Source organism: Rattus rattus, chromosome 1 (genome assembly GCF_011064425.1).
Source record: "Rattus rattus isolate New Zealand chromosome 1, Rrattus_CSIRO_v1, whole genome shotgun sequence".
NCBI lineage: Eukaryota > Metazoa > Chordata > Mammalia > Rodentia > Muridae > Rattus > Rattus rattus.
Window position 1 is genome coordinate 190,265,251 of NC_046154.1, and position 27,711 is coordinate 190,292,961.

The 27,711-nt window shown below is 39.3% G+C and overlaps 1 protein-coding gene across 1 annotated transcript; it reads right to left on the reverse strand.

Annotated features, from left to right (window-relative positions):
- Positions 1-3,613: 3,613 nt before the first annotated feature.
- On the reverse strand, positions 3,614-26,779 carry Glipr1l1 (GLIPR1 like 1). The gene is made up of 6 exons (XM_032890797.1): positions 26,522-26,779; positions 25,084-25,326; positions 15,011-15,111; positions 9,137-9,226; positions 3,985-4,001; positions 3,614-3,675 (listed from the first exon to the last, which is right to left on the reverse strand). Exons 1-6 carry the CDS (start codon positions 26,717-26,719, stop codon positions 3,614-3,616), a joined length of 711 nt encoding a protein of 236 aa, XP_032746688.1. The 5' UTR covers positions 26,720-26,779.
- Positions 26,780-27,711: the final 932 nt, after the last annotated feature.

Genomic DNA, 27,711 nt, shown 5'->3' on the forward strand with positions numbered 1-27,711 from the left:
TATAATACTTCCCATAGAATCCAATGTGGTTGTGAATATTATTTTAAATTATTTAAATTAACCTTATAAAACACTTACCATTTGTATCTTCTGAAACAGATGGACAATCATTTCCAGGGGAGGTCAAGTAATTTGTCTAAAGAGCTTTTGCCATTAAATCTCGAAGGTAATTTTTCATCTTATTTTTTTTTTTCAACAAAAGATGGGCTCTTCTGGAGGAAATAGGTAGGTTGGGAAGTACAGATATGCCTCATGCGATCTCTCTCCTCAAAAAGCATGAGGCTTTCCCCACTGTTAGCATCCTTTGCTGAAGCTAAGCACGGTGCTATTTTCCTCAAAGGCCAGGACTCAGTAGGCTGAGGCAGGAAAACGAGTTCTACACCAGCCTGGGCTTCACAGCAAGTTTGGACTATCTCAGGCTACACAGTAAGACTCTATCAAAGCAAAAAAGTGAAAAGCCCTCCCCAGCCACGTAACCACATAACCATTAATAATCCTGTGTACTACCAAAAAAAAAAAAACCCAAAAAATAAAATGCAAACAACTAGTTTGTATATTTGTTATAATGATGAGCCCACGGTGGCACTGTCCAGATTTCACAGTTCACTTTAAGGTTCATTTTGGCTGCAGTACATCCTGTGGATTTGAACATATGTATAATGATTCGTTACATATTGCATACCATTACGATTAATGACTTTTTTGTGTCACACAGAGGTGTTTCAGAAATTCCTTTGTGCTATCTATATGTCCTTCCCTATTATACCTTGGCACTCTCTTCTCTCTTCACAATTTGCCTTTTTGAGAATGTTGTACAGTGCACAAAGGCACTCTACAACTTGTAACATGTAAGCTGTTCACAGTGTCACATTCGAATTTCTTCCATGCCTTTTAATTGTTTGATAGGTCACTACTTTTTAACACAGTAATAGCCCATTTTCTCAATGTAAAAACCAAACAAAGCATTGCTTTATCCATTGAAGGAATGGCGATAATCGTTGTTTTCAAGTTTGGGCAATTATAAACGGTTACTACAAACACGTGTTTGAAGATTTTTGTATGGACATTATTTTCAGCTCTTGCAGGTAATGCAAAAGAACAACGTACTTATTGATCGTATGGGAGGAATGTGGTCAGGTTTGTTTGGTGGTGATGGTGATGATGATGGTGGTGGTGGTGGTGATGATGATGATGATGATGATGACGACGACGACGATTTCGTTACTGTTTTCTCGTCTGTGTTTGAATACTTGTGCCATGGCACAGGCTCACATGTAAGGTCAGAGGACAACTTTGAGGTGACATTTGCACTCTTTGTGAGTTGGAATTCAAGTCACCAGGCTTGCTTTTAGATCGCCATGCTTGTGTAGCAAGCGGCGCGTTTACCTGATGGGCTATCTCCCAGGCCTCTATGCTCAGCTTTACAGGGACCTGGCTGAACGATTTCCCAGTGTGTCCATTCTCTATGCATCCCCACCAGGATTGAGAGAGGATTCCTGCTGCTGCACACACTTGCTGTTGTCAAGTACGGGAGGCTCTTAGTAGGTGTATAGCGCTGTTACATTTAGTCTTCCTTTCCCTGAGGAAATATCTTCATATGCTTTTTAACCTTATCATGGACGCTGGGGTCTTTGACCCATTTTTTCCCCGTGACTTTAGTATTAATTCTTGAGTTTGAAGAGTAATTTACATATTTTGGATAACACCCATGGATCAGGTATGTTTTTAAAAGTATCTCCTACTTTTTGTCAGCAACGTATGAGTCTTTTTAAAATTTCAGCGGAGTCTAGGTGATCTCTGTGCTCCCTCTCACCGATTATGCTCTTAGTGTTGTGTGGAAAAATTCATTGCCCAATAGAGTTAAGACGCATTTCTCTTGCTGTTTGTCTTCTACAAATGATTGTAGGACACCGTTATAATAGCATCCTTTTCAGTCTTTGTTTTTGTTTTGTTTGTTTCAAGACAGAGTGTCCCTGTGTATCCCTGGCTGTCCTGGAGCTCACACTGTGTAGCCCACGCTGGATTAGAACTCAGAGATTCAGCTGCTCCTGCCTATGTATAGTAGCACTCTTAAATGTTTGTTCCATTTCACCAGTGAGTTTATCTGTGCCTGATGCTTCCTAGTTGGGAAATTAATATTTTTGTCAATTTATTTAATAATCACATGCCTATTCAGATTTCCTTTTTCCTTTTGTATGAGTTTAATTTGGCTATCAAAATGTTATAAAAAAGTATACAAATTTAAAATATAGTTTTCTGAACATTTAATGAGAACAAATGAGGAATAAAGCTAACAATACACAAATGGATGATTTTTGTTCTCTGCGTTGGTCTTAGTGGGAGTATACTTTGACTTTTTTTGTAGTCTTTCCTACTCTCTCTCTCTCTCTCTCTCTCTCTCTCTCTCTGTATGTGTATCTTTACCAACAAACAATCTTAAGAATAAAAGTGTGAGCTTGACTTTATTCCACTGCCTTCAAATTTCTATACTATTATAATAAATATTTATTAAATATATGTATATATTTTCATTTAATATACTAAATAAATATATACAGGGTATATGTTACACATATATTAAAAAGGATATATATTCTATATAGCACCTATATTATCTAATGTCATGGGGGGGGTCCTCTTAAACCCAGTGTAAATCCAAAACACCAGGTCAATGCAGATGACAAAAATTTCCTGTAACCAAGCTGCTACAGATTGGTCAGGACCATGGAACAGACTCGGGAGCTGAAGAGAAATTGCACAGCATATATGAAGGGTGAGATCACAAAGGGAGGGGAGCAGGGTGGAACTGTAATATTGTTTAATCCTGTCTTGGCATAAGGGGTTGAGCTAGGGGGTTTTCACCAATCAGGTTTCACCAATCGGGTTCCAGAGTCTGGGGACATGAACTTTCAGGAACCTTGACCATTTCAGGAAGCTAGAGAAGTTGTCCTTAAGATGTCTGGGCACTATGGCTCCAGCTCAATATGTAGCAGAGGAAGGCCTTGCTGGGCACCAAAGGAAGGAGACACCCTTGGTCCTGCCGAGGTTGGACCCCCAGTGTAGGGGACTGTCCTGAGGGGGGAAGCAGGGTGGATAGGGAAGGGAACACCCTTATAGAAGAAGGGGAGGGGGAGGGGATAGAGGGCTTATGGATAGGAAACCGGGAAAGGGAATAACATTTGAATGTAAATAAAAAATATCCAATAAAAAAATTGAAAAAACCCATTTAAAAAAAAAAAAAGATGTCTGGGCACAGGTAACTGTTCCCTTACAAGTTGTTCCTGAGATGTCTGGTCTCAGACGGTTTGCTTATACTAGAAGCCATTGAGCTATTGGAAAGTCCCTAGCTCCCCTAGGGCCTGGGACCTTGATTTTAGCTTCTCTCTATGATTAAATAGAGTCTGAAAATGAGGTGGTGGTACTTAGAATACTTTTTTATTGCTTATTCCCAATGATATATCCTTTTTAAATTGAAAACTAGATATTGAATTTAGCTTTCAGACAAGAATGAAGAAAATGTGATGGAGAACCAAACAGACACTGAGTTCCAACCAGTCAGAAAAATAGTCTTTTATTTTAGCATTTAAAATTGTCTTCTGAATAGAAGTAACAGTTAAAGTAGTCTCTGAAGAACAAAACCAAGCACAAGTAGATGGCACGTTTTCTGCTGAGATGCTCTCCCCATCGTGTGAGCTGTCAATAAAACATAATAATCAAAAGCTCAGTGATCTATCAATAAAACACAGCCATCAAAGGCTCGATTTCATTAAAAGAATACTTTTTGGATGTACTGTTATGTATAAATTATGGGGTTTTAATGAAAGAAAGAAAAGCTTTCATGTAAAACGAGAAATATCGGGTTTTTTGGCTTTTAAAATAAGGCAATCAATTAGAAAAGACCCTTGAACTTAAGAAAACAAAATCATTCAAACCTTACTGGATTTGAAAGCTTTGTAATGCTGACTATCATAGTGTCGTAGCAACGTGTATTCCTAGAATGCCTCTTGTGTTAGAGGCATAAATATCTAAATTAGGTAGAACTACAAAAAAAAAAAAAAAAACCACAAAAACCAAAACAACCAACCAATCAAACAAAAACAACAACAATGAAATTTTATTTTGACACTATGCCATGCCTGGCTTAAGTCTGTGAGGAAAATTCAATTCTTTTATGTGGACTTTTAAACATGATCTTCGTTGCTATAGTGGTCCTTTTCCCAAATATGTCATTCCCATGCCTAAATTTTGTCCTCAGCTTTGAATTTTAATAGGACCTGTTGAGTTAGAAATCCACTCTTTTCATTTGCTCCCCACCCCTGTTTACTGACACATTTTCATCCACTTCCTATTGTGTACCATAGTTTTGGGCTTTAGGCGTGGTGGTTCTCAGAAAAGAGAAAACCGCAAAGAGAAAGCTATCAATAAATTTTTAAAGATTTGTTAATTTATGCATATGAGTGTTTGTATGCGCATCTGCACATCAGAAGAGGACGTCAGATACCGTGGGACTACAGCTCTAGACAGTTATGAGCTGCCATGTGGTGGCTGGGAGCTGAACTCAGGACCTTTGGAAGAGCAGCCAGTGCTCTTAACCACTGAGCCATTTTTTTCCATCCCCCTATTATCAATTTTTAAATGGAATGGATAAAAGGATGAGAAGCACTATAAAGACTGTACATCAGATTGACAGAATATCATGCGGGAAGTCTAATAAGAGCTAAAGTTTGATGCTGGCTTACTGTGCTTTGTGTTCATATCCTATCTAATCCCCTTAATGGCCTCTCAAGTTAAGCTGTCTGATTCCAACACCCACATAGTGAAGCATTAGCCATATGCCTGTCTTTTAAAGAAAGAGTCAACTAAGCTAAAAAAGTGTATTAATAAAGGCTGATCAATAAACTGAAAAAGAAAAGCACACACATTACAAATCACAGGGCTTAGATGGAACACAACTACAGACAAAACAGTTAAAAACCAGAGTCGGTAACTCACACGTATATAACACATACATAATAAGAACAAGTTGGGTTGATTTTTTTTTTGATACTGTCTCCCAAATATAAATAAATAAATAAATAAATAAATAAATAAATAAATAAATAAAGTACCCACATTGTATGTTGTGGTTTGACCTGGAGTTATCTGCATTTTGATGGCAATTCCACTGCCCCAACGACACTAGTCACTAGTCACTCAGGTGACTTCACCAGAACCTTCTCCCCATTGAATTTGTAAAGTACAGGTGAGGGGCAGGTACAGGATAGAAGGAGGCCTGTCATTGGAGGAGAAGGAAGGATGGGCGGGAGAGAAGTTTAAAGGAAGAGGAGGAGACTGGAATGGGGAGGAAGAGACGCAAGAGGGAGAGGGAGAGAAGCTGTGGCAGGAGAATTTGGCGGGCGACGTTAAGATTCCACGCTGTACCTTTACAGGATGTTATGAATGTTTATTGGGCTTGTATGTTTAAGTGGGCAATTATATCTTATCAACTGGGCCAAAGGTTATTGTATTGTGTGTTCTTTTATGTGACAGTTGGAGTGTAGGAAAGTGTGCGGCGGCTGGAGACACTGGGCCGTCCCCTCGGAGTTCCGCCAAGATACTTAACAGATATCTTGCTGGACCTAGCGGGGGATAAAAGACAACCGTACTTTTTTTATTTTTTATATTTTTACAACAATAATTGTATACATTGAAATAAAATTTTCAAAAGATGGAAGGTCCCAATTTCCAGCTTTTTTTTTTTTTTGGTTGCTATTACAACCTGGAACCCAAAGTCATTTGGAGAAGAGTGGAGATGAAAAACCATATGGCAGCTATAACCCTTAAATTAAATGCCAAAAACTATAAAGAACATACTCATGATTATCTAAGTCATTTATTAAGAAAACTTCCTGACCAAACTGGGTTTGTCATAGAGAAGAAGTAATTCAGGGTTGGATCATGGGGTTATCCCAACACCTAGCACCTATAGATTTTTACTGTGTGGTTATGTTGTGATAGAAATTCTTAGTTTATATTAATATACCAATGGAAACATAAAATCCTGTTGAAAGATTCAGGGAAAAAAATCTTTTGAATTAAGTATCCTTTTGAGTTAAAATCTTTTTTCCTACAGCAAGGCCAACTTAAAAAACAATCTGAAACAAATGTATGTAATGTTGAAATGCTGTCATTTTCAAAGTGAGCAGCAGGAGAAGCTGTCCACCCCTAAGTTCAGCCCTGTAGGAAGATAAGCTGTTTATTGCTATCTGCAAAATGAATACTGGATCAAAAGATTGGAAACTTAACCAAAAGTTATGTCGATTTCTACAAGTAACAGGATGGTTGTAGATAATCCAAGTGAATCTATAAGATATTAGAAATGGATAAATTTGGTGACTAACTCAGAAGAGTGATAGACGAAACCGTAAATGCATTTATACTTCTTTAGATCAGAAATTTTAAGAACTATGATTGAGAATATTTATAAAAGCAACATGTCTATTTCAGCAAGGAATCTAACTTGAAGTGCAAAACCATGACTGTGAACAGCTCAGAGGCCAAAACCACTATTTTCAATGAAAATAACCCGTGCGATAATATTTCTTTCCTAATTTATCATTTTTAAAGATTTTATTTCTAATTATGTATATACATTTATGTCTGAGTGTGGGCTTGTGCACATGAGTACCAGTAACCTCAGAGGCCAGAAGAGTATATCACGTACCCTGAAACTGGAGGTACTGACAGTGGGGAGCTTAGAACTGAATCTGGATCCCTTGAAAGAGCAGTATACACTTTTAACCAAGAAGCTACCTCTATAGACCTTGACTTATTGTATTAATTTTTAAGTGAACATAGAAAGTTCATTTTATCTCTAAACCCAATCAAGAATCAATTATATGGGATGAATAGTTTTCTCTAAAATGAATTTGTAAGAACTAAGGGGCAAGGAAAAAGAAATCAAATTTCTGAATAATTTGGGAAAAGACAAGGATGGAGAAACATCTCCCCACCAGCTATCAAACCTTATTGTGCTGTCTGCCCACACACTACATGGTTAATGTTATAGAGAGTCTTTTGTCATTGGGTATTGACACGTCTGGATGGAGTAATTTGTGACAAATGCTCTGATCAAGCACCATCGTGACAGTTAAATTACACACTACAAAACAATGTTGACGAGCACAGGAAATTTACTTGAGCAGCCAACTGGAGAAATATAGGTCTCACAGCAGGAGACCCACAAAGAGATGAGCTGATACAATACAATAAGCACCACTTTTTCCCCACCCTGGGTCTATTGGTTGATTATGGATTGAGGATTAAGGATATATATATATATATATATATATATATATATATATATATATATATTGTTAGCCAGAAGCTGATATAAGCAAGAGAGAAGCCAGGAGTGCTTGTAGTAGCATTCCAGTGTTAGACAAAAACTGGAGAACTGAGGTGAAAAGAAGAGGGTAGAGATATAATCCCAAGAGATGATCAGATTGTCCCATGTGATTTGTTTAATTGTGAAGGGGGTAAAAGAAAAGGAAACGCTAAATGGCTAGGCTAAAGGACTCTGGAGAAATACACATGGAGGGACCCATGGCTCTAGCCGAATATGTAACAGAGGATGGCCTTGTCTGATACCAGTGGGAGGGGAGGCCCTTGGTCATGTGAAGGCTTGACGTCCCAGGGTAGGGGGATGCTAGGTCGAGGAGCCAGGAGTGGGTGAGTGGCTGGCGACCACCCTCATAGAAGCAGGGAGAGGGGGAATGGGATAGGGGGTTTGCTTAGGGGAAACCAGGAAGGGGGATAACATTTGAAATGTAAATAAATAAAATAACCAGAAAAGGGGGTGGGGGGTTCTGGAGAACAAAGCAATTCTGGACTTCAAGAGTGGTTAGCATTCAGAGCCCACCAAGGGAAGAGTGACAGTAAGGTTCACTATGTGACTGGAGACCCAAGGGAGCTGATGAAGCAGAAGTCAAGCATGCCTCGTATAAATTCTAGCCCAGATTTAACTACATTTCATTTGGGTTATGAATCTATCATCTCAGCACCGTGAAACATTTTTAATGAAAAATTTACTAGCCACACAAAGCGCTTCCAAGATCACCAACATTTAAATGTCTGAGTACTAGGTGTGGTGGTACAACACCTGGAATTCCACAACGTGGGAGGTAGTGGCAGAAAGATCAGGGAGTGCAAGGTTAGCTTTAGCTGCACAGCAAGTTCTAGGCAAGCCTGAGCTACATGAGACCCTGACTTAAAATAACCAGCAAAGGCTAACTAAACAAATAAATAGGGCCTTAATGGCTTAAAGCTCTATAGTTATTTAACACAATTCTATCTGAAGCCAGGAATTGTTAGGTTTCAGCATTGTGGCAGTGTTTACATAAAGCTCTTTCGGGATTGGAACAGGAAAAGGCTTTCTCTGCTTCTAGCACCCTTTTCAGAGTCACTTTCTGGTAAGAGACTGTGAATGTCCTTTTATGCAGCCAGGCTTCCAGTAGAGCAGAGGGCTAAAGCTTTTGGTTTTTTGTAGGGTAAGTCCAAGAACTGGAAATATTAATGGCTCTTCAAAAACAATATATCACCTATATCTATTTCAATATCTATATCTATCTATTATTGTTATGGTTTGAATATGCTTGACCCAGGAAGTGGTGCTATGCGGAGGTGTGGTCTTGTTGGAGTAGGTGTGTCACTGTGGGCGTGGCTTTAAGACCCTCACCCTAGCTGCCTGGAAGTCAGTCTTCCATTAGCTGCCTTCAGATGAAGATGGAGAACTCTCAGCTCCTCCTGCACCATGCCTGCCTGGATGCTACGCCCCCACCTTGATGAGCCCCTGAACCTGTAAGCCAGCCCTAAACCAACTTTAGGACAATTATATTGTAAGGGACTGTGATTTGCTGAAGAATGATACCCAAATATATGTATTTTTGTGTATATCTATATCAGCTATACCTAATCTATCCCTACATTTATCTATCTGTCTGTCTGTCTGTCTAATGTTGGGATTTAATATAATTTATGGTAAATGTTTTATGTTCTAGTAGAAGCAATAAAGTCATCCAGAAATTAAGAACACATTTAAATATATAATGAGCTTATGGAATCACTGAGGTCTAATGTTATTTTTTTTCTCTTTTACTTACAGCAGAGACTATTCACACACTCTTTTTCTCCGCACATACTGCAGGGTTTTCCAGTAATGTAAGGTTTGGAGCCTCGAAAATTTCCTCTGCCAAAACAGGAAACATTTATTAACCAAGGGCGCTACATTCAGTTTATCGATGTCTATGCATGCTTTTCTGCCTTTCACTGAGTCACGAGTGTTAACAAGAAAGAAAACAGCAATGCCTGCTATGTAATAGAAGACTCATTTTCTATATACCAAGAAACAAAACTCTTTTAATTTTAAATTTTATCTCATATTATTTAATGCTTTTATTTTAATTTTTCATTTAAAATTTATCTATTTAATTTTATTTAATTATTACATCTTAAAAAATTAGAATATAGTGTGACTGTACAAGCTTGTAATCCCAACACTTAGGAGGCAGGGGCAGGGGCAGGGGCAGCGGCAGGTGGATCTCTGGGAGTTAAAGGACCCTTTAGTCTATGTAAAGAGTTTTGGGCCAGCCACAGATACCTTGTTTCAAAACAAAACAAAACAAAACAAAACAAAAAACAAACAAACAAACAAAAAAAACCCCAAAAACCCCAAAACCAAATAATAATAATGATGATGGAAAAATAAATATACATAATTTTCCTCTTACCTTTTCTTCCTCCAACATGTCCTAACCCCTCCTCCTCAAATTTATAGCACACACACACACACACACACACACACACACACACGCACGCACGCACACACGCACGCACGCATGCGCACACGTGGGCTGAGCGGGGAGAACTTGCTCTGTCCATTTGGCATTGCTTATATGTATATGTTCATGATTTCAGGACTGACTATTTGATATCGGATAACCCATTTAGGGGACTCATCCCTGGGAAAAACCAGTTTCTCCAGCTCTTCGAAGCCCCCGGCTGCCTGCAGCTCTTTGTGTAGGGTGGGGCTCTGCTCCCTCTTCATGCTGGGATTTGTCTTCAGGTTCTCGTTTGCCACTTTTATGTCTTTCTCCATTCAGCCCTCAACAAAATATGGCCTACAAGTTAAATATGGCTCATGTCTCTTTTGTACCGTCTATGAGCTAAAACTAAGGGGTTACTGCAAACTGCAAACGAAGATCTACATGTGACAGTGTATCTACTGCGCAAAACGCAACACAGTCACCGTTTAGTACTTTACAAAAAGAGATTTAGATATTAGCTACAATGTTTACTGTTTATAGGTACCCTCTATAAGGTAAGATGCGTCCTTCTGTTTTGAATTTGCTGAGTTTTCTTTTAATTGTGTGTTTGTGTTGTACATGTGAGTGTAGGTATCCTGAGACATAGGAACCTCCCACCCCCAATCTCAGTGGCCCTCAACCTGTGGGTCATGACCCCACAATCTGGTGGGGGTGGGGCTCACATGTCAGGTATTTTGCATATCAGATATTCACATTTTGGTTCATAGACATGGAATAAAAACCAAATGCACATCCTCTCTGTGTGTTCCTCTTTTAGCACACCCTCTTGCCTAAGTGTGAGTTCGCCTTGTCCAGATACTTCATTTAGAGGGGTGAACTCTTTCTCTGTGACCTGGAACTTACCCACCCCCTTTGTTTTACTGACTCCCCCTTTATTTTATTGACCCCCTTTATTTCCTTTTTTCCCTCCCTCTACTCCTCCCAGTTCCTTCCCACCTCCCCTTCCACCTGGATCCACAACCTTTCTGTCTCTCATTCGACAACAAGCAGGCTTCTAAGGGATAATAATAACTAAAACAAAACAAAAACTAACCCACCAGAATAGGACAAAGAGCCCAAACAAACAAACCAAACAAACCAAAAAAAAAAAAAAAAAAAAAAAAAAGAAACAGACCCACTTGTCCTGGGTTAGGGATGGGTGTGTGTGTGTCCACTTCTTTCTAGGACCCTAAGTGATGCAGACCCCCACTGGCACTGAGGATGCTTCCTCAGTCGCTGTGCGTTCTCACAGAATTGACTTTGTTCATCTCGATGTAGAAAGCCTTGCTCGCGTGGTGTCCTCCAACTCCTCTGGCTTTCAGGCTCTTTCTGACTTCTCTTTTTAGGGCTTCCTTGAGCCCTGGGGATTTGATGGAGACATCCTGTTTAGTGCCGAGTCCAAACTTATTTCTAACAACCAGGAGTGAATATTTTTCTGTGAATCTATTGAAATGGCCATGCGATTCTCATCTCATGATCAGTGTAGTGAATTATTTAGTTTAAGATTAGTTTAAAATCAGCTTTTTGTACTAGGAAACTTCTTCCCAGATAATTATGTGTTGTTTTTTTTTTTTTTTTTTTTTTTAAAGGATTTTTTAAAGATTTATTTATTTATTATATATAAGTACACTGTAGCTGTCTTCAGATACACCAGAAGAGGGCATCAGATCTCTTTACAGATGGTTGTGAGCCACCATGTGGTTGCTGGGAATTGAACTCATGACCTCTGGAAGAGCAGTTGGGTGCTCTTAACCACTGAGCCATCTCTCCAGCCCCTGTGTTGTTTTTTTTTTAAGATTTATTTTTAATTTATTTCACGTCTGTGAGTGCTCTATCTGCACTTACACCTGTGTGCCAGGAGAGGACAGCAGACCCCATCATAGATGATTGTGAGCTATCTTGTGGTTGCTGGGAATTGAACTCAGGACCTCTGGAAGAACAGCCAGTGCTCTTAGCCAGTGCTAACCATCTCTCCAGCCCGAGAATTATGTTTTTACATTGTATTCAATTGATACATTTTGTTTAGAATTTTTATGTCTGTCCTTCTGAGGTATAGTGTGTTTAATAGCTTTCCTTTAGTTTTTTTTTTCCTGTGTGATTTGTATCTTTTAAGGAACTTTGCCATTTAAACCAAGCCACTACACTTGTGGACATGATGGTATTATTTTCATTATGTTATACGTAAAACATATAGTGCTAATTTTTTAATATTGTTATGTCTCTCTCTCTCATTGAGAACAGTTTGAGAAATCTTTGGGTTTTTGCTGATTCTCTCTCTCTCTCTCTCTCTCTCTCTCTCTCTCTCTCTCTCTGGGCTATTTTATTTGTTTTATTCATTTAACTAATTCTGTTTACTTTGGGTTTAATATGCTCCTCCCCCAAGTCTCTTAGGTGGATTATAGGAGGCAGAGAGATTCTTGGGCTCACATATGAGCTTTAAGGAAACCAGGAATGTTAAACACAGAGTGTTGTCTCTTGGGGGTGGGGGGATACAACCTGTCCACCCAGAAGTCTGGGAATTGAGATGGTTCACCCTTGTGACCTCTGTACTATCTGTATAGTCAGGCTAGGCTCCCCAAGACTCTTCTGTTTGTCTCAGACAATCTAGAGCGCTAGCCTCCCCGAGACCCTTATAGTAGTGCTGCTCACTTTGAGCCTACTTTTTCGGGTCATCTATAGATCCTGTCTTTTTATAAGATGCCACTTGCGCTGTATAAGAGTTTTGATGGCATCATGTCTTAGGCTTGGCTGTATTCACAGACTCCAGCTAACTTATCACGAGGAAGCCTATCTCCAAATTGCACTGTGCTTACGTCTTGCTAAAAGAAACTACCCAGCATCGGATTGCTGAAGTTGGCACCAGCTACTGGCTGTGTCATCTTGAACTGGATTCCCTTCCTGCCACCTTGGAGCGCCCTCTGCTGGAGGCAGTGGGTTGAGGTCCTTCGCTGGAAAGCGTTCTCACGTCCATAGGCTTTCATTGCTGTGACTTTCCTCTCACTTTAACCAAAGTTCAAGCCTGGTTTATTTTCTGTTTTCATCCCTCCCCCGTCCCCAGTTCGGTTCAAAACACTAGTTTCCACGTGATACCTTCTCTGATTCAACCATAAGTGTGTTAATGGTGAAGGTACCAAGGGCGATTCTGTGAGCACGTACACTGAGGCCAGACAATAACCTATATTATTTTAATGTATCTAAATGCATTAAGACCTGTTTCATGCGCCAGAACACGTCTTAGTCATCGATTTCTATTTCACGCCTATGCATTCTGTTGCCTTGGTGCATAGTCCCCTGGTGTCAGGTCTTCGGAAGGTTGGATTCGAATCCGACCTATCGTCGCCTCTCTCATTCCTTTGCACGTCCCCTTCTTCTTTTCTCTGCCTTTTCCATCCTCTTTTTTTCCTTTCTTCCCCGTGTCTTTATCTCCCACTTCTCTCTCTAACCCTTCTTTCCCAAAGCCTGATTTTTAAGGAAGTTATATTGCGCCCCCTAGTGATGTTCATCAACAATTAGTCTTCTTAAAAGAAATGTGAAGCTGCCTAGTGGCAGTTACATCATCTCTTTGCTATTCTGAGAGACTGTGTTCTGCTTGAGCCTTTAGGGCAACGCTTGCCGCTCTTGCTTTAGAAAGGCCGAAGAAAGCACAGTAATAGATACACACATATCCATCTCCCTACGCCATAGTGGCCTTCTTATTGTCTATTCTATGTATTTACTCCTTGTGTTTTCACTGACAAATATTTATCTTTAAACTTTTTATTTGTTGAGGAATCATATTATTACCTGCTTTAAAATATCCCTCTTATATATTAGTAGATATTTGGGTCTAAAATTTTATTTTTACTCCTTTTTTTTAAAAAGGATTTATTTTATATATATAATAAATTTATATATAATATATATAATATAACATATATATGTATATATATGTATACACACACACACACACACACATATATATATATATATATATATATATATATATATATATATATATAGATAGATAGATAGATAGATAGATAGATAGATATATACTGTCGCTGTCTTCAGACACACCAGAAGAGGGCATCAGATCCCATTACAGATGGTTGTGAGCCATCATGTGGTTGGTGGGATTTGAACTCAGGACCTCTGGAAGAGCAGTCAGTACTCTTAACTGCTAAGTCATCTCTCCAGTCCCTAAAAATTTATTTTTAGACCTAACTGTGTTTACGTTCTCAAGTGTGAACTCACCCATAGGGTATTTAAAAATGACATTATTTCCTCAAAAATGGTTCTCTTAAAAAAAAAAACACTTCATTTTCTTAATCTATTTTGAATGTTCATTGGATCTGCATTTGCTAAGCTTTCTGTGTTTTGCATTTAGGTAATCTTACGGGAGTTTATTTTATATTACCTTTGCTTCTGTGTTCACTTTGTGTGTGTGTGTGTGTGTGTGTGTGTGTGTGTGTGTGTGCGCGGGCGCGGGCGCACGCGTGCGTGCGTGTGCATGTGTGTAAAAACCAAAGTTAGGTGCCTTTCTCCGTCACTTTCCAGCATATTTTTGGAGAGTGTCTCTCACTGATCCTTGGCTCACTGATGGACTTGACTGACTAAGCTCAGAAGCAGAAGAGGTGGTCCCAACTGCCTGTTCAGTTCTGGCCATGCTGGTCTTAGAGGTTTGCTCACTGTGCTTGGTCTTTACATGGGTGCTAGGCACAGAACTCAGGCTCTAATGCTTCTAAGACAAACATTTTGTCTTCCCAGCTGTCTTCCCAGCCTCTACTTTCCCAACGTATGAAACAGTGTGCATCCTTTCTATCCTCACGCTGAAATAGTTCAGGGGAAGAGAGGCTTCCCGTTTATGTAGATCTCTAGCACCATCCCATTTTCACGTTTAAAATTAATTTTGCAGAGGGAGACATCATCAAAGATACTTTAGGGTCTACTGCAAGGTTCTATTTTGGTAAACATCTGGGTTGTTGTTTTGTTTTGATACAGGGTCTCTCTATGCTGCATCGACTGACTCAGTATCTAGACACGTCTAGCCCAGAGCTCCCCAGAGCTCCAGTGCCTCTGCCTCCTGAGTGCTGGAATGAAAGGTGTGCTCTACCACATCTGGCTTTGTAAACATGTGCTAACGGCAGTTATTTCAACTTAGAACATTTTCAAAAAGGAAATTAACTTACGCTGGTGCATAATTACATACGAATAGCCCAGCCGAATATCCTGTGAGATGAGGACAATTTGAAATTGCACAACCAATTTTAAGTGTGTCGGCCCAGACTACCTATAAGAAAAGGAATTTAAAAAGCAACATATTAAACAATCCATATAAACAATAAGTTATGAGACTACGTATAATCTATGCTACATATATGCATACGCATGTTTACTGCCTCTTTTCTAACATCTAACACATTAAGTTACACTTAGTTAAATCTGCTTTCACAATGGCTGGATGGCTTTTCTTCAGAAATAATTATCATAAACCGAAAGAATAATTCAATAAGCGAATCACAATATAATACATTTCTAATTCACAAGTTCGTCTAGAAAACATATTTTGACCCTCTCCATGGTCATACTGTAAGAGACCTCAAGCTCAGACATGGCCTGAAAACAATGATTTACTTTGTTCTTAGGAAAGAGCACTGCTAAACTGATTGCGCTGGTGCTGCTTTAAGTTTGCAGCTTTAAAAATATTCACACCTTTGCCAGGTCATAAGGTGTGTGACATTTATTTAAATGGTCAATAGTAAGGATGTGGACTTTTAATATTTGTTTGAGGTCCAGGGAAAACTAATTTCAAAAGAAGAAGTGCTGTATGGAAAATTAACCACAAAAAAAGAGCCAAAGATGTGTCGAATGACTCGGGTTCCTTGTATCATTGGCAGAATGCAATTTTTCCTATTCTCCAAATGAAAAGAGAAGGAGATATTCTAGTTATCCCTCTTGGAAATGAAATAATCTAAGAAAAACTTGACCGGACAGATTTTTACGCTTTACAAGTCCACCAACAAAACAAATTAAACTATTTCGCAGATTGAGATGCCAACTACACTTTCCTGTGGCTGAAGCACAGCTATCCTTCATTGTTTTGCTGAACATGTTTGAATGGCTCTTTGGCTGCCTGAGAGACCGCACAGCTCAGGGTACAGGCATGGCGTGTCGAGGAATAAGAGACGAATATTTTCACTGATATATCCAGCTCAGATCACTTCTGAGCTAGTTTCATTTAATAAAAAATAAAATTAGGTTAATTACTAAAGGATCCTTTCATTTTAAATGTTATAAAGTTATTAAATAGAACATCTGTATATGTGTGTGTGTGTGTGTGTGTGTGTGTGTGTGTGTGTGTATAAGAAATATTTCAGGCCTGGTTTATTAAAATCTATACCAAAAAATTCTATTATTTGCTCAGTGTGCTTGGGTGTGTGGTATGTGTGGAGTTTGTTAATGTGCATATGTGGATGCTTGGGCTTCTGCATTCATGGAAGCATGAAATGGATGTCAGGTTCTTGCTTGATTGTTCTCTATCATATTCTCTGGAAACAAAGTCTCTCCTTAAACTGGCTTAAGGCTGTATGGCCAGAGAGCCCAAGGGATCTTTCCCATGCTTTCCTCATTGCCTGCCTTGCTGGGGTTATGTATGGTGTTAGTCATGCATGGCCATTCCCACAGTTTTACATGGATTCCGGGGATTCAAATTAAGACCCTATGCCTGCATATAAAAGTGCTCTTAAATATTAATCTACACCCCTGGCCCTGCTTAGTTTATTTAAATTGTGATACTTTTAGGATTGAGAATGGTGAAGGTAGAGTGACAGCGTATAGTTTCAAAGTGTGGTCCTCTCATGGAATGGACTAGATCTAAATAAATAAACTGATACTTACACTGAATGCAAGTTCAACACAAAATAAGTAAATGACAAATGCATTTTTAACCCATTTTGTTTTAAGGAAATAAACATTTATAAATAAACAACATCATATAGTTCTATTACGAGGAAGGATGAATTTATTTCCAGTTATTTAATATCTTTTATCAGAGAGAGAAGATGTAAACTTCCAGGTTCCATGCTGTTATTCCATTTGAGTTTATGTGCCAGTGCTGAAGAGTCACCCATGTTTGGCATAATAGTTTTAAGATGAAAGAGATATTTGAGAATGTGTTCTCTTTCCATTACAACAGGAGAAAACACGGAGACTTGGCTTCAGACAGTTGGGTGTTGGCCTTTCGTCTTGTTATCAAGACCCCTGACATTGGATCCCATTCTTCCAGTCTTCCCAGCTAGAGACAAACTATTTTCTTTACCAATAGCATTGACTCTGATGCCCTGAAAACCATCAACACATAAAACATTCCCTGCTGTGCTGAAAACCTGGAAGCTGCAAGTTTCCTCCTTCACTGCACCTCTGATAAAAACTATTTGCTCAACATGTTGTTAAGACTGCTCACTATTCAAGATACTTATGAGCTTGTATTATAGGCCACCTCTAGTCAGGATACCCAGGCCAGATAACACCAGAGATAACCAGATGACCAGAGGCAACACAGGTAAACAGGTAGAAGCTCTTAAAGAGAAAACAGATAAACCTGTTGAAGAAATACAGGGAAATACAATCACGCCAGTTAAGGAATTGAACAAAACAGTCAAAAAACTAAAAACAAATATCGAAACAATAAAGAAAACACAAAGGGAGACAACCCTAGAGATGAACAATTTAGGAAAGAGATCAGGAGCTACAGATGCAGGCATACAGAAGACAAGAGATAGAAGAGAGAATATCAAGTGTAGAAAATATCACAGACAGTATTGACACATCAGTCAAAGAAAACACAAAATATGAAAAGCTCCTAACCCAAAATATTCAGGAAATTCAAGACACAATGAAAAATATCAAACTTAAGAATAATAGGACTAGAAGAGGGGGAAGAATACCATCTCAAAGGACTGAAAACATCTTCAACAAAATAATAAAGAAAACTTCCTTGACTTAAAGAAAGAAATGGCTATAAATGGACAAGCAGCCTAAAGAACACCAAATAGATTTTACAAGGAAAAAAAATCCTCTGGACACATAATAATCAAAACACTAAATGCACAGAACAAAGAAAGTCTATTAGATGTCAGGGGAAAAGACCAAGTAACATATAAAGACATACCTATCAGAATTTCACCAGACTTCTCAAAGGAGACTCTAAAAGCCAGAAAATCCTGGACAGATGTCATCCAGACCCTAAGATAACACAAATGCCAGTCTAGGATACTGTACCTAGCAAAACTCTCAATCACCATAGATATTCCATGACAAACCCAAATTTAAACAATTTCTTTCTACTCATCCAGCCCTACAGAGGATACTGGAGCGACATCTCCAATACAAGGAGGATAGCTACACACAAGAAAACACAAGAAATTAGACATCTCACAACAAACCCAAAAGAAGAGAATTATTCACATATAATACCACCTCAAGCAACAAAAATAACAGGAACTAACAATCACTTGTCTTAAATATCTCTCAACATCAATGGACTCAATTCTTCAGTAAAAAGACACAGGCTAACAGACTGGATCCATAAACAGGATTTAGCTTTTTGCTGCATACAAGAAACCCACCTCAGACACTACCTCAGAGTAAAAGGTTGGAAAAAAAATTTCCAAGCAAATGGTTCCAAGGAGCAAGCTGGAGTTGCCATTCTAATATCCAATAAGATAGACTTTCAACCAAAAGTTATCTAATGAGATGGGGAAGGACACTTCATATTCCTCAAAGAAAAATTCCATCAAAAGGAAGTCTTAATTCTGAATATCTATGCTCCAGATGCAAGATTACTCACATTCATAAAAGAAATATTACTAAAGCTCAATAGACCCATTGAACCTCACCAAATAATAGTGGGACACTCGACTCTCATCAATGGACAGGTCATTGAAACAGAAACTCAACAGAGACACTGAAACTAATAGAAGTTATGAAGCAAATGGATTTGACAGATATCTACAGGACATTTCATCCTAAACCAAAGTAATATACCTTCTTCTCAGCACCTCATGGAACCTTTTCCAAAATTGACCATATAGTCGGTCACAAAACAGATCTCAACAGATACAAGAAGATTGAAATAATCCCAGTGCATTTCATCAGATCACCATGGACTAAGGCTGGTCTTAGATAACAACAAAAGCAACAGAAAGCCCACATACACATGGAAACTAAAATCTCTATTTAGTGACAACTTGACCAGTGAAGAAATAAAGAAATCAATGAGTTTATAGGCGCAACAAAAATGAAAACACATCATACCCAAACTTATGAGACACAATGAAAACACTGTTAAGAGGAAAATTCATAGCACTAAGTACCTTCAAAAAGAAATTGGATGTCCCATATAAGCAACTTAACAGCACACCTGAAAGCTCTAGAATGGAAAGAAGCAAACATACTCAAGAGGAGTAGACAGCAGGAAATAATCAAACTCACAGTTGAAATCAACCAGAAACAAAGAGATTGATAAAAAAACATCAACAAAACCAAGAGCTGGTTCTTTGAGAAAATCAACAAGACAGATAAACCTTTAGCCAAATTAACTAAAGGACCCAGAGACAGCATCCACATTAACAAAATCAGAAATGAAAAGGAAGAAATAACAGAAATCCAGGAAAGTCAAAAAATCATCAGCACCTTCTACAAAAGCTTATTCTCTACAAAACTGATAATCTAGATGAAATAGATGATTTTTGAGACAGATACAACATACCACAGTTAAATCAAGATCAGGTAAACTAAAAGTCCCAAACCCTTAAGGAAATAGAAATAGTCACCAAAACCTTCCAACTCAAAAAGCCCAGGACCTAGAATTCTACTAGACCTTCAAAGAAGAGCTAATACTCCTCAAACTATTCCACAAAATCGAAACAGGAGGAACACTACCTAATTCATTCTATGAAACCACAGTTACTCGGATACCTAAACTACATAAAGACCCCAAAAGAAAGAGAACTTCAGACCAATCTTGCTTATGAATATCAATTAAAAATACTCAATAAAATCTCGAAAGCCGAATCCAAGAACACATCAAAACCATCATTTAACATGATCAAGTAGGTTTCATCCCAGGGATACAGGGAGGGTTCAATATATGAAAATCAATGAATGTAATACACTATGTAAACAAACTCAAGTAAGAAAGGCACATGATTATCTCATTAGATGCTGAAAAAGCCTTTGACAAAATTTAACACCCTTTCATGTTAAAAGTATTGGAGAGATCAGGAATTCAAGGCACATACCTAAATATGATAAAAGCAATATATAGCAAACCAACAGCCAATATCAAATTAAGTGGAGAGAAACTAGAAGCAATCCTACTAAAATTCGGGACAAGACAAGACTGCTCACTCTCTCCCTATCTATTCAATATAATACTAGAATTTCTGGCCAAAGCAATTAGAAAACAAAAAGAGATCAATTGAAAAAGAAGTCAAAGTATCACTATTTGCAGATGATATGATAGCAAACATATGTGATCCCCCCAAATTCCACCAGAGAACTCCTACAGCTGATGACTTCAGCAAAGTGGCAGAATATAAAATTCACTCAAACAAATCAGTAGCCTTCCTTTACACAAATGGTAAAAGGACTGAGAAAGAAATTAGGTAGACAACACCCTTCACAATAACCACAAATAGGATAAAATCTCTTGGTGTAACTCTAACCAAGCAAGTGAAAGATCTGTACGACAAGAAATACAAATTCCTGATAAAAAATTTAAAAAGACCTCAGAAGATGGAAAGATGTCACATGTTCATGGATTGGTAGGGTTAACATAGTAAAAATGGCCATCTTCTCAAAAGCTATCTACAGATTCAATGCAGTCCCCATCAATATTCCAACACAATTTTTCCCAGACATGAAAAGAACAATTCTTAACATCATATGGAAAAACAAAAACCCAGGATAGCTAAAACACCATTCCTGATCTCAACCTATACTACAAAGCAGTAGTAATAAAAACCACATGGTATTAGTACAGAAACAAACAGGTCGATCAGTGGCATAGACTCTAAGTCCCAGAAGTAAACTCACACACCTATGTACACCTGATCTTGGACAAAGAAGCCAAAACCATACAGTGGAAAAAAGAAAGCATCTTCAATAAGTGGTGATGGTCTAACTGGTGGTCTGTATGTAGGAGAATGTCAATATATCCACATTTATCACCTTTCACAAAGCTCAAGTCCAAGTGGGTCAAGGACCTCAACATAAAATCAGATACACTGAATCTAATAGAGGAGAAAGTGGGAAAGAGCCTTGAACTCATTGCAAATGGGGAAATTTCCTGAACAGAACACCAATGACTCACGCTTTAAAGATCAACAATTGATAAGTGGGACCTCATGAAGCTGTAAAGCTTCTGTAAGGCAAAACATACCATCAAAAAGACAAATCAGGGGTTGGGGATTTAGCTCAGTGGTAGAGCGCTTGCCTAGGAAGCGCAAGGCCCTGGGTTCAGTCCCCAGCTCTGAAAAAAAAAAAAAAAAAGACAAATCAGCCATCTAGAGACCTGGAACAAAAACTTCACTAACTCTACATCCGACAGAGGGCTAATATACAAAATATATAAAGAACTCAATAAGTTAACCTCCAAAAACCAAATAACCTGATTTAAAAAATTGGGTACAGAGCTAAAACAGAGAATTCACAAAAGAAGAATCTTGAATGGCCAAGGAGCACTTAAAGAAATGTTCAAATTCCCTAGTCATCAGAGAAGTGCAAATTAAAATAACCCTGAGCTTTTACCTCACACCAATCAGAATGGCTAAGATCAAAAACTCAAGTGACAGCACATGATGGCAAGGGTGTGGAGAGAGAAACACTTCTCCTTTGCTGGTGGGATGGCAAACTGGTACAACCACTTTGGAAACCAACTTGGCAGTTCCTCAGAAAATTGAAAATAGTTCTACCTGAAGACACACCTATACCATTCCTGGGCATATACCCAAAAGATGCTCCACCATACTACATGAACACATAGTCCACTGTGTTAATAGCAGCCTTGTTTGTAATAGCCAGAAGCTGGAAACAACCCACATGTCCCACAATGGAAGAATGGACAGAAAATGTGGTTCATTAACACAATAGAAAACTACTCAACTATTAAAAACAAGGATATCATGAATTTTGCAGGCAAATGGATGGAACTAGAAAATATCCTGAGTGAGGACATATATGTTCTCACTGATTAGTGGATATTAGTCAAAAAAAATATAGACTACCTAGGGCACAATCCATAGACCATAAGAAATGTAACCAGTAGAAAGGCCCAAGTGAAGATGTTTCAATTTCACTTAGAAAGGAGGAAGGAAGTAATCAGGGGAGGCAGAGGGAGGGAGAGACCTGAGCAGGAGAGGGGACGGGGAGGGGAAAAGAAAAACAGGATCAGGTATGGGGGGTGGTGGGGACAGGACAGAAGCCCAGAGGACCAAGAGAATGAATGGGGTTAAGCAGCATGGGGGAGGGAGTGGATGGGAAGCCCTCTAGAAAGTACTAGAGACAGGGAAGGCAAGAGACTCTAAGGACTCAATGAGGGTGACCTTAGCCAAAATGCCCAACATTGGAGAGAGGGAACTCAAAGAGTCCACCTCCAGTAGATAGGCAGGGCCTCAATTGGAGGGGCAGGGTTACTAACCCACAGTCAAATTTTCTGACCCAGAGCTATTCCTGTCTAAAAGAACTGCAGGGACAAAAATGGAAAAGAAACTGAGGGAAAGGTAGTCCAATGACTGGCCCAAGTTGGGCTCCATCTCATGGGAGGGCACCAAGACCTGACATTATTACTCATGCTATGATGTGCTTATAGACAGGAGCCTAGCACAGTTGTCCCCTGAGAGGCCCTACCATCAGCTGACTGAGACAGATGCAGATACTTACACCCAACCATTGAATTGAAGCCAGGGACCTCTATGGTTGAAGTAGGGGAAAGATTAAAGAAGCTGAAGGGAAGAGTGACCCCATAGGAAGACCAGCAGTCTCAGGGAGCTCCCAGAGACTGAGCCACCAACCATGAACATACATGGGCCAATCCGAGGCCCTTGACACAAATATAGCGGAGGTCTGCCTGGTCAGGCCTTAGTGGGAGAAGATGAGTCTAATCCTTGAGAGACTTGAAGCCCAGGGAAGGAGGCCTGATTATATGTATGTGTGTGTGTGTGTGAGTGTGTGTGTGTGTGTGTGTGTGTGTGTGTGTGTGTGTGTGTGTGTGTGTTTGTTGGAGATTGGTTTTAATGCTTTGATTCAGTAGGGAATCTGCATGTCCAAATGCTAAAGGTCTTCGTCTTTGATGGGTTTTGATCAATTAATAAAGATGCCAGAGGCCAATGGCTAGGCAAAGGGAGACACAGACTAGGGTGGAGGGGGAGGAGACAGAGGATTCCCATGACTCTGGGAAGAAGGATGGGGTGCAGGAGAGCAGGAGTTAAAGTCAACCAGCCAAGTGAGATTTCAGGTAAGTGGCCACTGGCCACTTCCCCGATTGGGCCTGGGGTAACAGGCAAAGGTTTAGGAGTGCCCAGCCTTTGAGGTAGCCATGACACCTTAAAAATAAACTAATGTGCGTATGTCTTTCGTTTGAGGACCCAAAGACAGCTCCTGTGGATGGGTGATCCGCTGGGAACACAGAGCAGTACAGTTCAGACTCACCGCTACGGGGCAGGGGCGGGCACTGTGGGAGGGGGCACCAAGAGGGGTGGCAAGGATGTAAATATAAATAAAAGAATAAAAATTTAAAAATAGATAAGACATCGTACAAGGTACCACCGAGAGGACTAGAATTCAGTAAATAAGAGAGACTGACTAACATAACCTCTTCCCACTTTGTAGAAGAGATGATGAAAGACTGTAGTGTAAGGAGTTGGCCATGAGTATTTGCCATTCAGACGTCTATGAACTTTAATAGACTGGGTCTATCATGACATTGATAAAACATGATTAAAAACACAAAAACTTGAGACACAATGAAGGCCAGAATCCATTCTCTGAAGTGACCAAGCATTCATTTATACAAGTCTGTAACTCTGTGTTGCCCAACCCCAACTGATAGATTTATAAATCCTTTCTGTAAGACTCAGGGATCATAGTGGAAGGAGGGGGTATAAGCCATACCAGTTAAGTTCCATCAGCATGGATCCCTAAACAAGACCTAAGAAAGGGGATGCCAATAGACTTGTTAACAAGGAAGTGGAGGAATCTTACTGGGCTTCAAGTCTAGACAAAGATCCACAGGTAACTAAGGAACACTAAGAGTAGGAGAAATCGTCTAACCAGGGAAGAAACCAAATTTGCTATCTAATCCTAAGTGGTCAGCCTTATATACCTATAAGTAACATTATGCAGTCTGAGCAGGTGGCATTTATGTATTTAGGAACACTTATGTGTCTACACATATGTAACAACAATGAAAGAAATGGCGGTTGTAAATTTGAAGCCTGCAAACAGGGATACAGAAGTGCTGGAGGGAAGAAAGGGATGGAGGAATATGACATAATCATATTTTAATTTTGAAAAGAAAAAAGGGGTTGGGGATTTAGCTCAGTGGTAGAGCACTTGCCTAAAAAGCAAAAGGCCCTGGGTTCGGTCCCCAACAACAAAAAAAAAAAAAAAAAAAAAAAAAAAACCAAATCAAATTAGTGAGACATTAGCACGTGAAGAAACTATTATGGGCAAAAGACACAGTAATAAAGTTATCAAACTGATCACAGAGAGAAAAGTACCACCAATAGAGACATCGAACTGGCATGATTCAAGCACACTTCCAATCCTGGTAGCAGGCAAGTAGGAAGAGAGAACTACTGTGAGAAACAGTCACCCACGCTTTCCAAATGTATTTTAATCTATAGATTTAGTGTGGTAAGCTCAAGATTCTATAGCACAAGGAATGTGTGAAGACCAAGGGCACCTTATGTACCTTATGTAAAGTTGATCAAGATGGGAAAGAAGTAAAAGCAACCATAGATGGGGAAAAGCCAGGAGGAGGAACAAGAGATCACAGCACATTTCTTGAAAGTAAAGAAATTTCAGCAGAGTCGCATTGTCAAAGATTGGAAAAACTATACTCAGTACGGAAAAACTATGCTCAGTACGTGGAATCCTCAGTAAAATGGAGGTCTTTTTTTTTTTTTTAATGGATGTAAAATAAAATACTAAAAAGATTGAACAAGAGAACTAACTAATAGCCTGCCTGTCAAGTACGTACCTGTGTATAATGGCCACACGTCTTAGTACAGGTATTATCATCAAAATTATAATCTTTAGTTTCATTATACCAACTAAAAACAACATCTTCTGGTCGGGCGTCTATTTTACCCAAATATATATTTTCTCCAATATAGTCATAATCCTTAGTACATCCATGTCGTTTTGAAGTACAGGGGTTATGGGAAAATTTGCACTCTTTAGTCCATGATTTGGCCAGTTTTGCCAGTGACTTGTCCCAACTCTGAAAAATAGAAAAAATTCAATTGAACAGTAGGTATTGTCTTACAAATTTTAGTTAATTTTAGCCCATTAGTAAAAGCAAATTTTTTTTGTTATTTGTTGTGTTAGCTGCTTTCTTGTTACAACCAAATACCTAAAATAAACAGCTTAAATAAGAAATTACTTTGAAACACCATTTCAGAGGGTTCAGGACGCTGTTACTTGGCCCCATGTTTCTGGGCCTATCATGAGGCAAACATCAGGAGCTTCTTCATAGTGAACAAGAAGCAACAAGAAATTGGAACAGGAAGTGTCCAGTGCAAGGTCTAGGGGCCCTGCCCAACCCTGCCTCCCCAACCCTGCCCCTTCAATCCTGCCTTCCCAATCCTCACCTCACCTCACCAATCCCACCTCACCAACCCTGCCTCCCTAAAGACTACCAGTGTACCTCCAGAAATATAAGAAAATAGAACAGTTTTATCCCTCCAATATCAAAGGCCTCAACACAACTTCTTCTTGCAATCTCTTTGTCTCGGAGATGCCAGCCAGTGTCATCAATCTTTGCAACTGCCTCCCACCTCAAAGTAATGTCACAATCAGGCCTCGTGAAAATGCTTCTCTAAAGTTATCTCCCAAGCCGTTTATGCCTTAAGTAGTGCAATTTTCGACAGCTCATTAACACCCATCAGAGAGGGACACCCCTTTAGAGCACAGAAGAAAATTCCAGGAACATAACCGACTTTCACTGCTTCTCGGTGATATGAGATGTTACAAGAACAATTGTTAAAAATTAAAACAATGCTTCCACAATCTAGTAATCTGGCCATGAGTGCTTCTGGCTGCACCAATAATCCAGGACGCTTAGTCCAAACATTTAGAGCATGGTTTGTAAGTAACCCAGGATGTCTTACCCCAACAGGCCATTCTTAAGAATGATAGATGGAGCTGAAATGAACTGTTTTCCAAAACAGGGGCTCTCTGCATCTTATCTATCCAGATATAATATGACTTCCGTATGCCATGCACAATGGCCTGTGAGGTTAAAGCAATTAAGTTTCTTTTCAGTGTTATAAAAGGCTCCAAGGGCGATTCTTCCTTTTCCTCTGAAAATGCATCTACTAACGTGTTAAAACGAATTCTGGTCTGGTAAATCATGTTACATCTCCCTCCCCTGCTTAAACTCATTGTTCTGAACAGCACCCCTGTTTCTTTCTCACCAGTTGATTCATATTGGATGCGGGGGGGTGCACCTTGCGTCGTGCTTCATTGTGGCTGTTGAGGAACCCATTTTTAAATTCCGGGTCATTGATAGTTGGCACCCGAGGAATAACTTTTCCGAATGCCTTGGGCAGTCTGCTGGCTACCAAATATAGAGCTAAGGTCCATAAAAAAATAAGTTTTTTCTTTAGGGCCATGAAAGGATGCTGAGGATAACCCTAATGAATATGCCAAAACAGAGATTACACTCTACACTGGCTCTGTCTTCCGATTAGACTGGCCTTCTGTGTACAAGTGTTGCCATGGAGACTGAGGCTTGGTGAGTTCTGAGCTCTAAGCCTTAAATTCTCTGGAAAGCCCGAGGCGCCCTCTAATGCACAGTTCGAACCATCCAACTAGCTTTCTGAAGAGCCAAACCAGACTCCCGGTGGAGAGTGCTTGGATAGTGAAAAGAGTGATTGTGAAAACACTACTGGGCTCTGACAGCTGGGGGCTGTGCTAACAAAACACCGAGTTTGTCGCATTTTGGCGCAGATGATTTAGTCGCTGCGCTCAGGGGACAGAGGCAGGAGCGGGTGGATCGCTGTAAGTTTGAGTTTGAGGCCAGCCTGATCTTAATAGCAAGTTCCAAGATAGGCAAGAGTTGAGACCCTGTCAGGCTACAGAAAAATGCAAATAACATGAGTTTCATAGACTCTATTTTCCATGCTTAGCTTTTAAAAATTCGTTTAAAATAAACTGCATATTATTTTGTCTCTTTCTTCAGATATGGGGACATAGAATAGGCAATAATTGGTGAACTCCGTGGCATCCTGTAGCTTTCAATTATTCCCTTGTCAAACATTTAGGAGTTTGCTTCTATTTCCTTCTCAGTGACTACCTAGAAAAAAAAATGCTTTAGGCATGTGGAAAATTAGAGACAAATAGTTTCTTCTAGCAGAAATCTTGCTTTGTGATAATTTAGACTCTACGCATGGTGTGATCATTTGTATTTTAAAGACTTGGGCTATGCACAGAGTGTGCTGTTTGTTTACTTTACGGAAAATAAAGTGTAAGGCAACTTCATTTGGTTCGACGCTTTCAATCTGTCAGTTATTCACTAACAAACCAGAAGTTTCCAGTAACACCTAATGATATTTTTCGGTATTTATAGGTGAATATCTTTAATACTCAGGCTGTTTAATTTAAT

Coding starts and splice junctions, on each gene's coding strand:
- Glipr1l1 (XM_032890797.1), bottom strand. CDS start 26,719: ATGGCCCTAAAGAAAAAACTTATTTTTTTATGGACCTTAGCTCTATAT. Junction 25,327..26,521: donor CATCCAATATGAATCAACTG/GTGAGAAAGAAA, acceptor TCTATTTTTCAG/AGTTGGGACAAGTCACTGGC. Junction 9,227..15,010: donor GTATGTAATTATGCACCAGC/GTAAGTTAATTT, acceptor CTGTTTTGGCAG/AGGAAATTTTCGAGGCTCCA.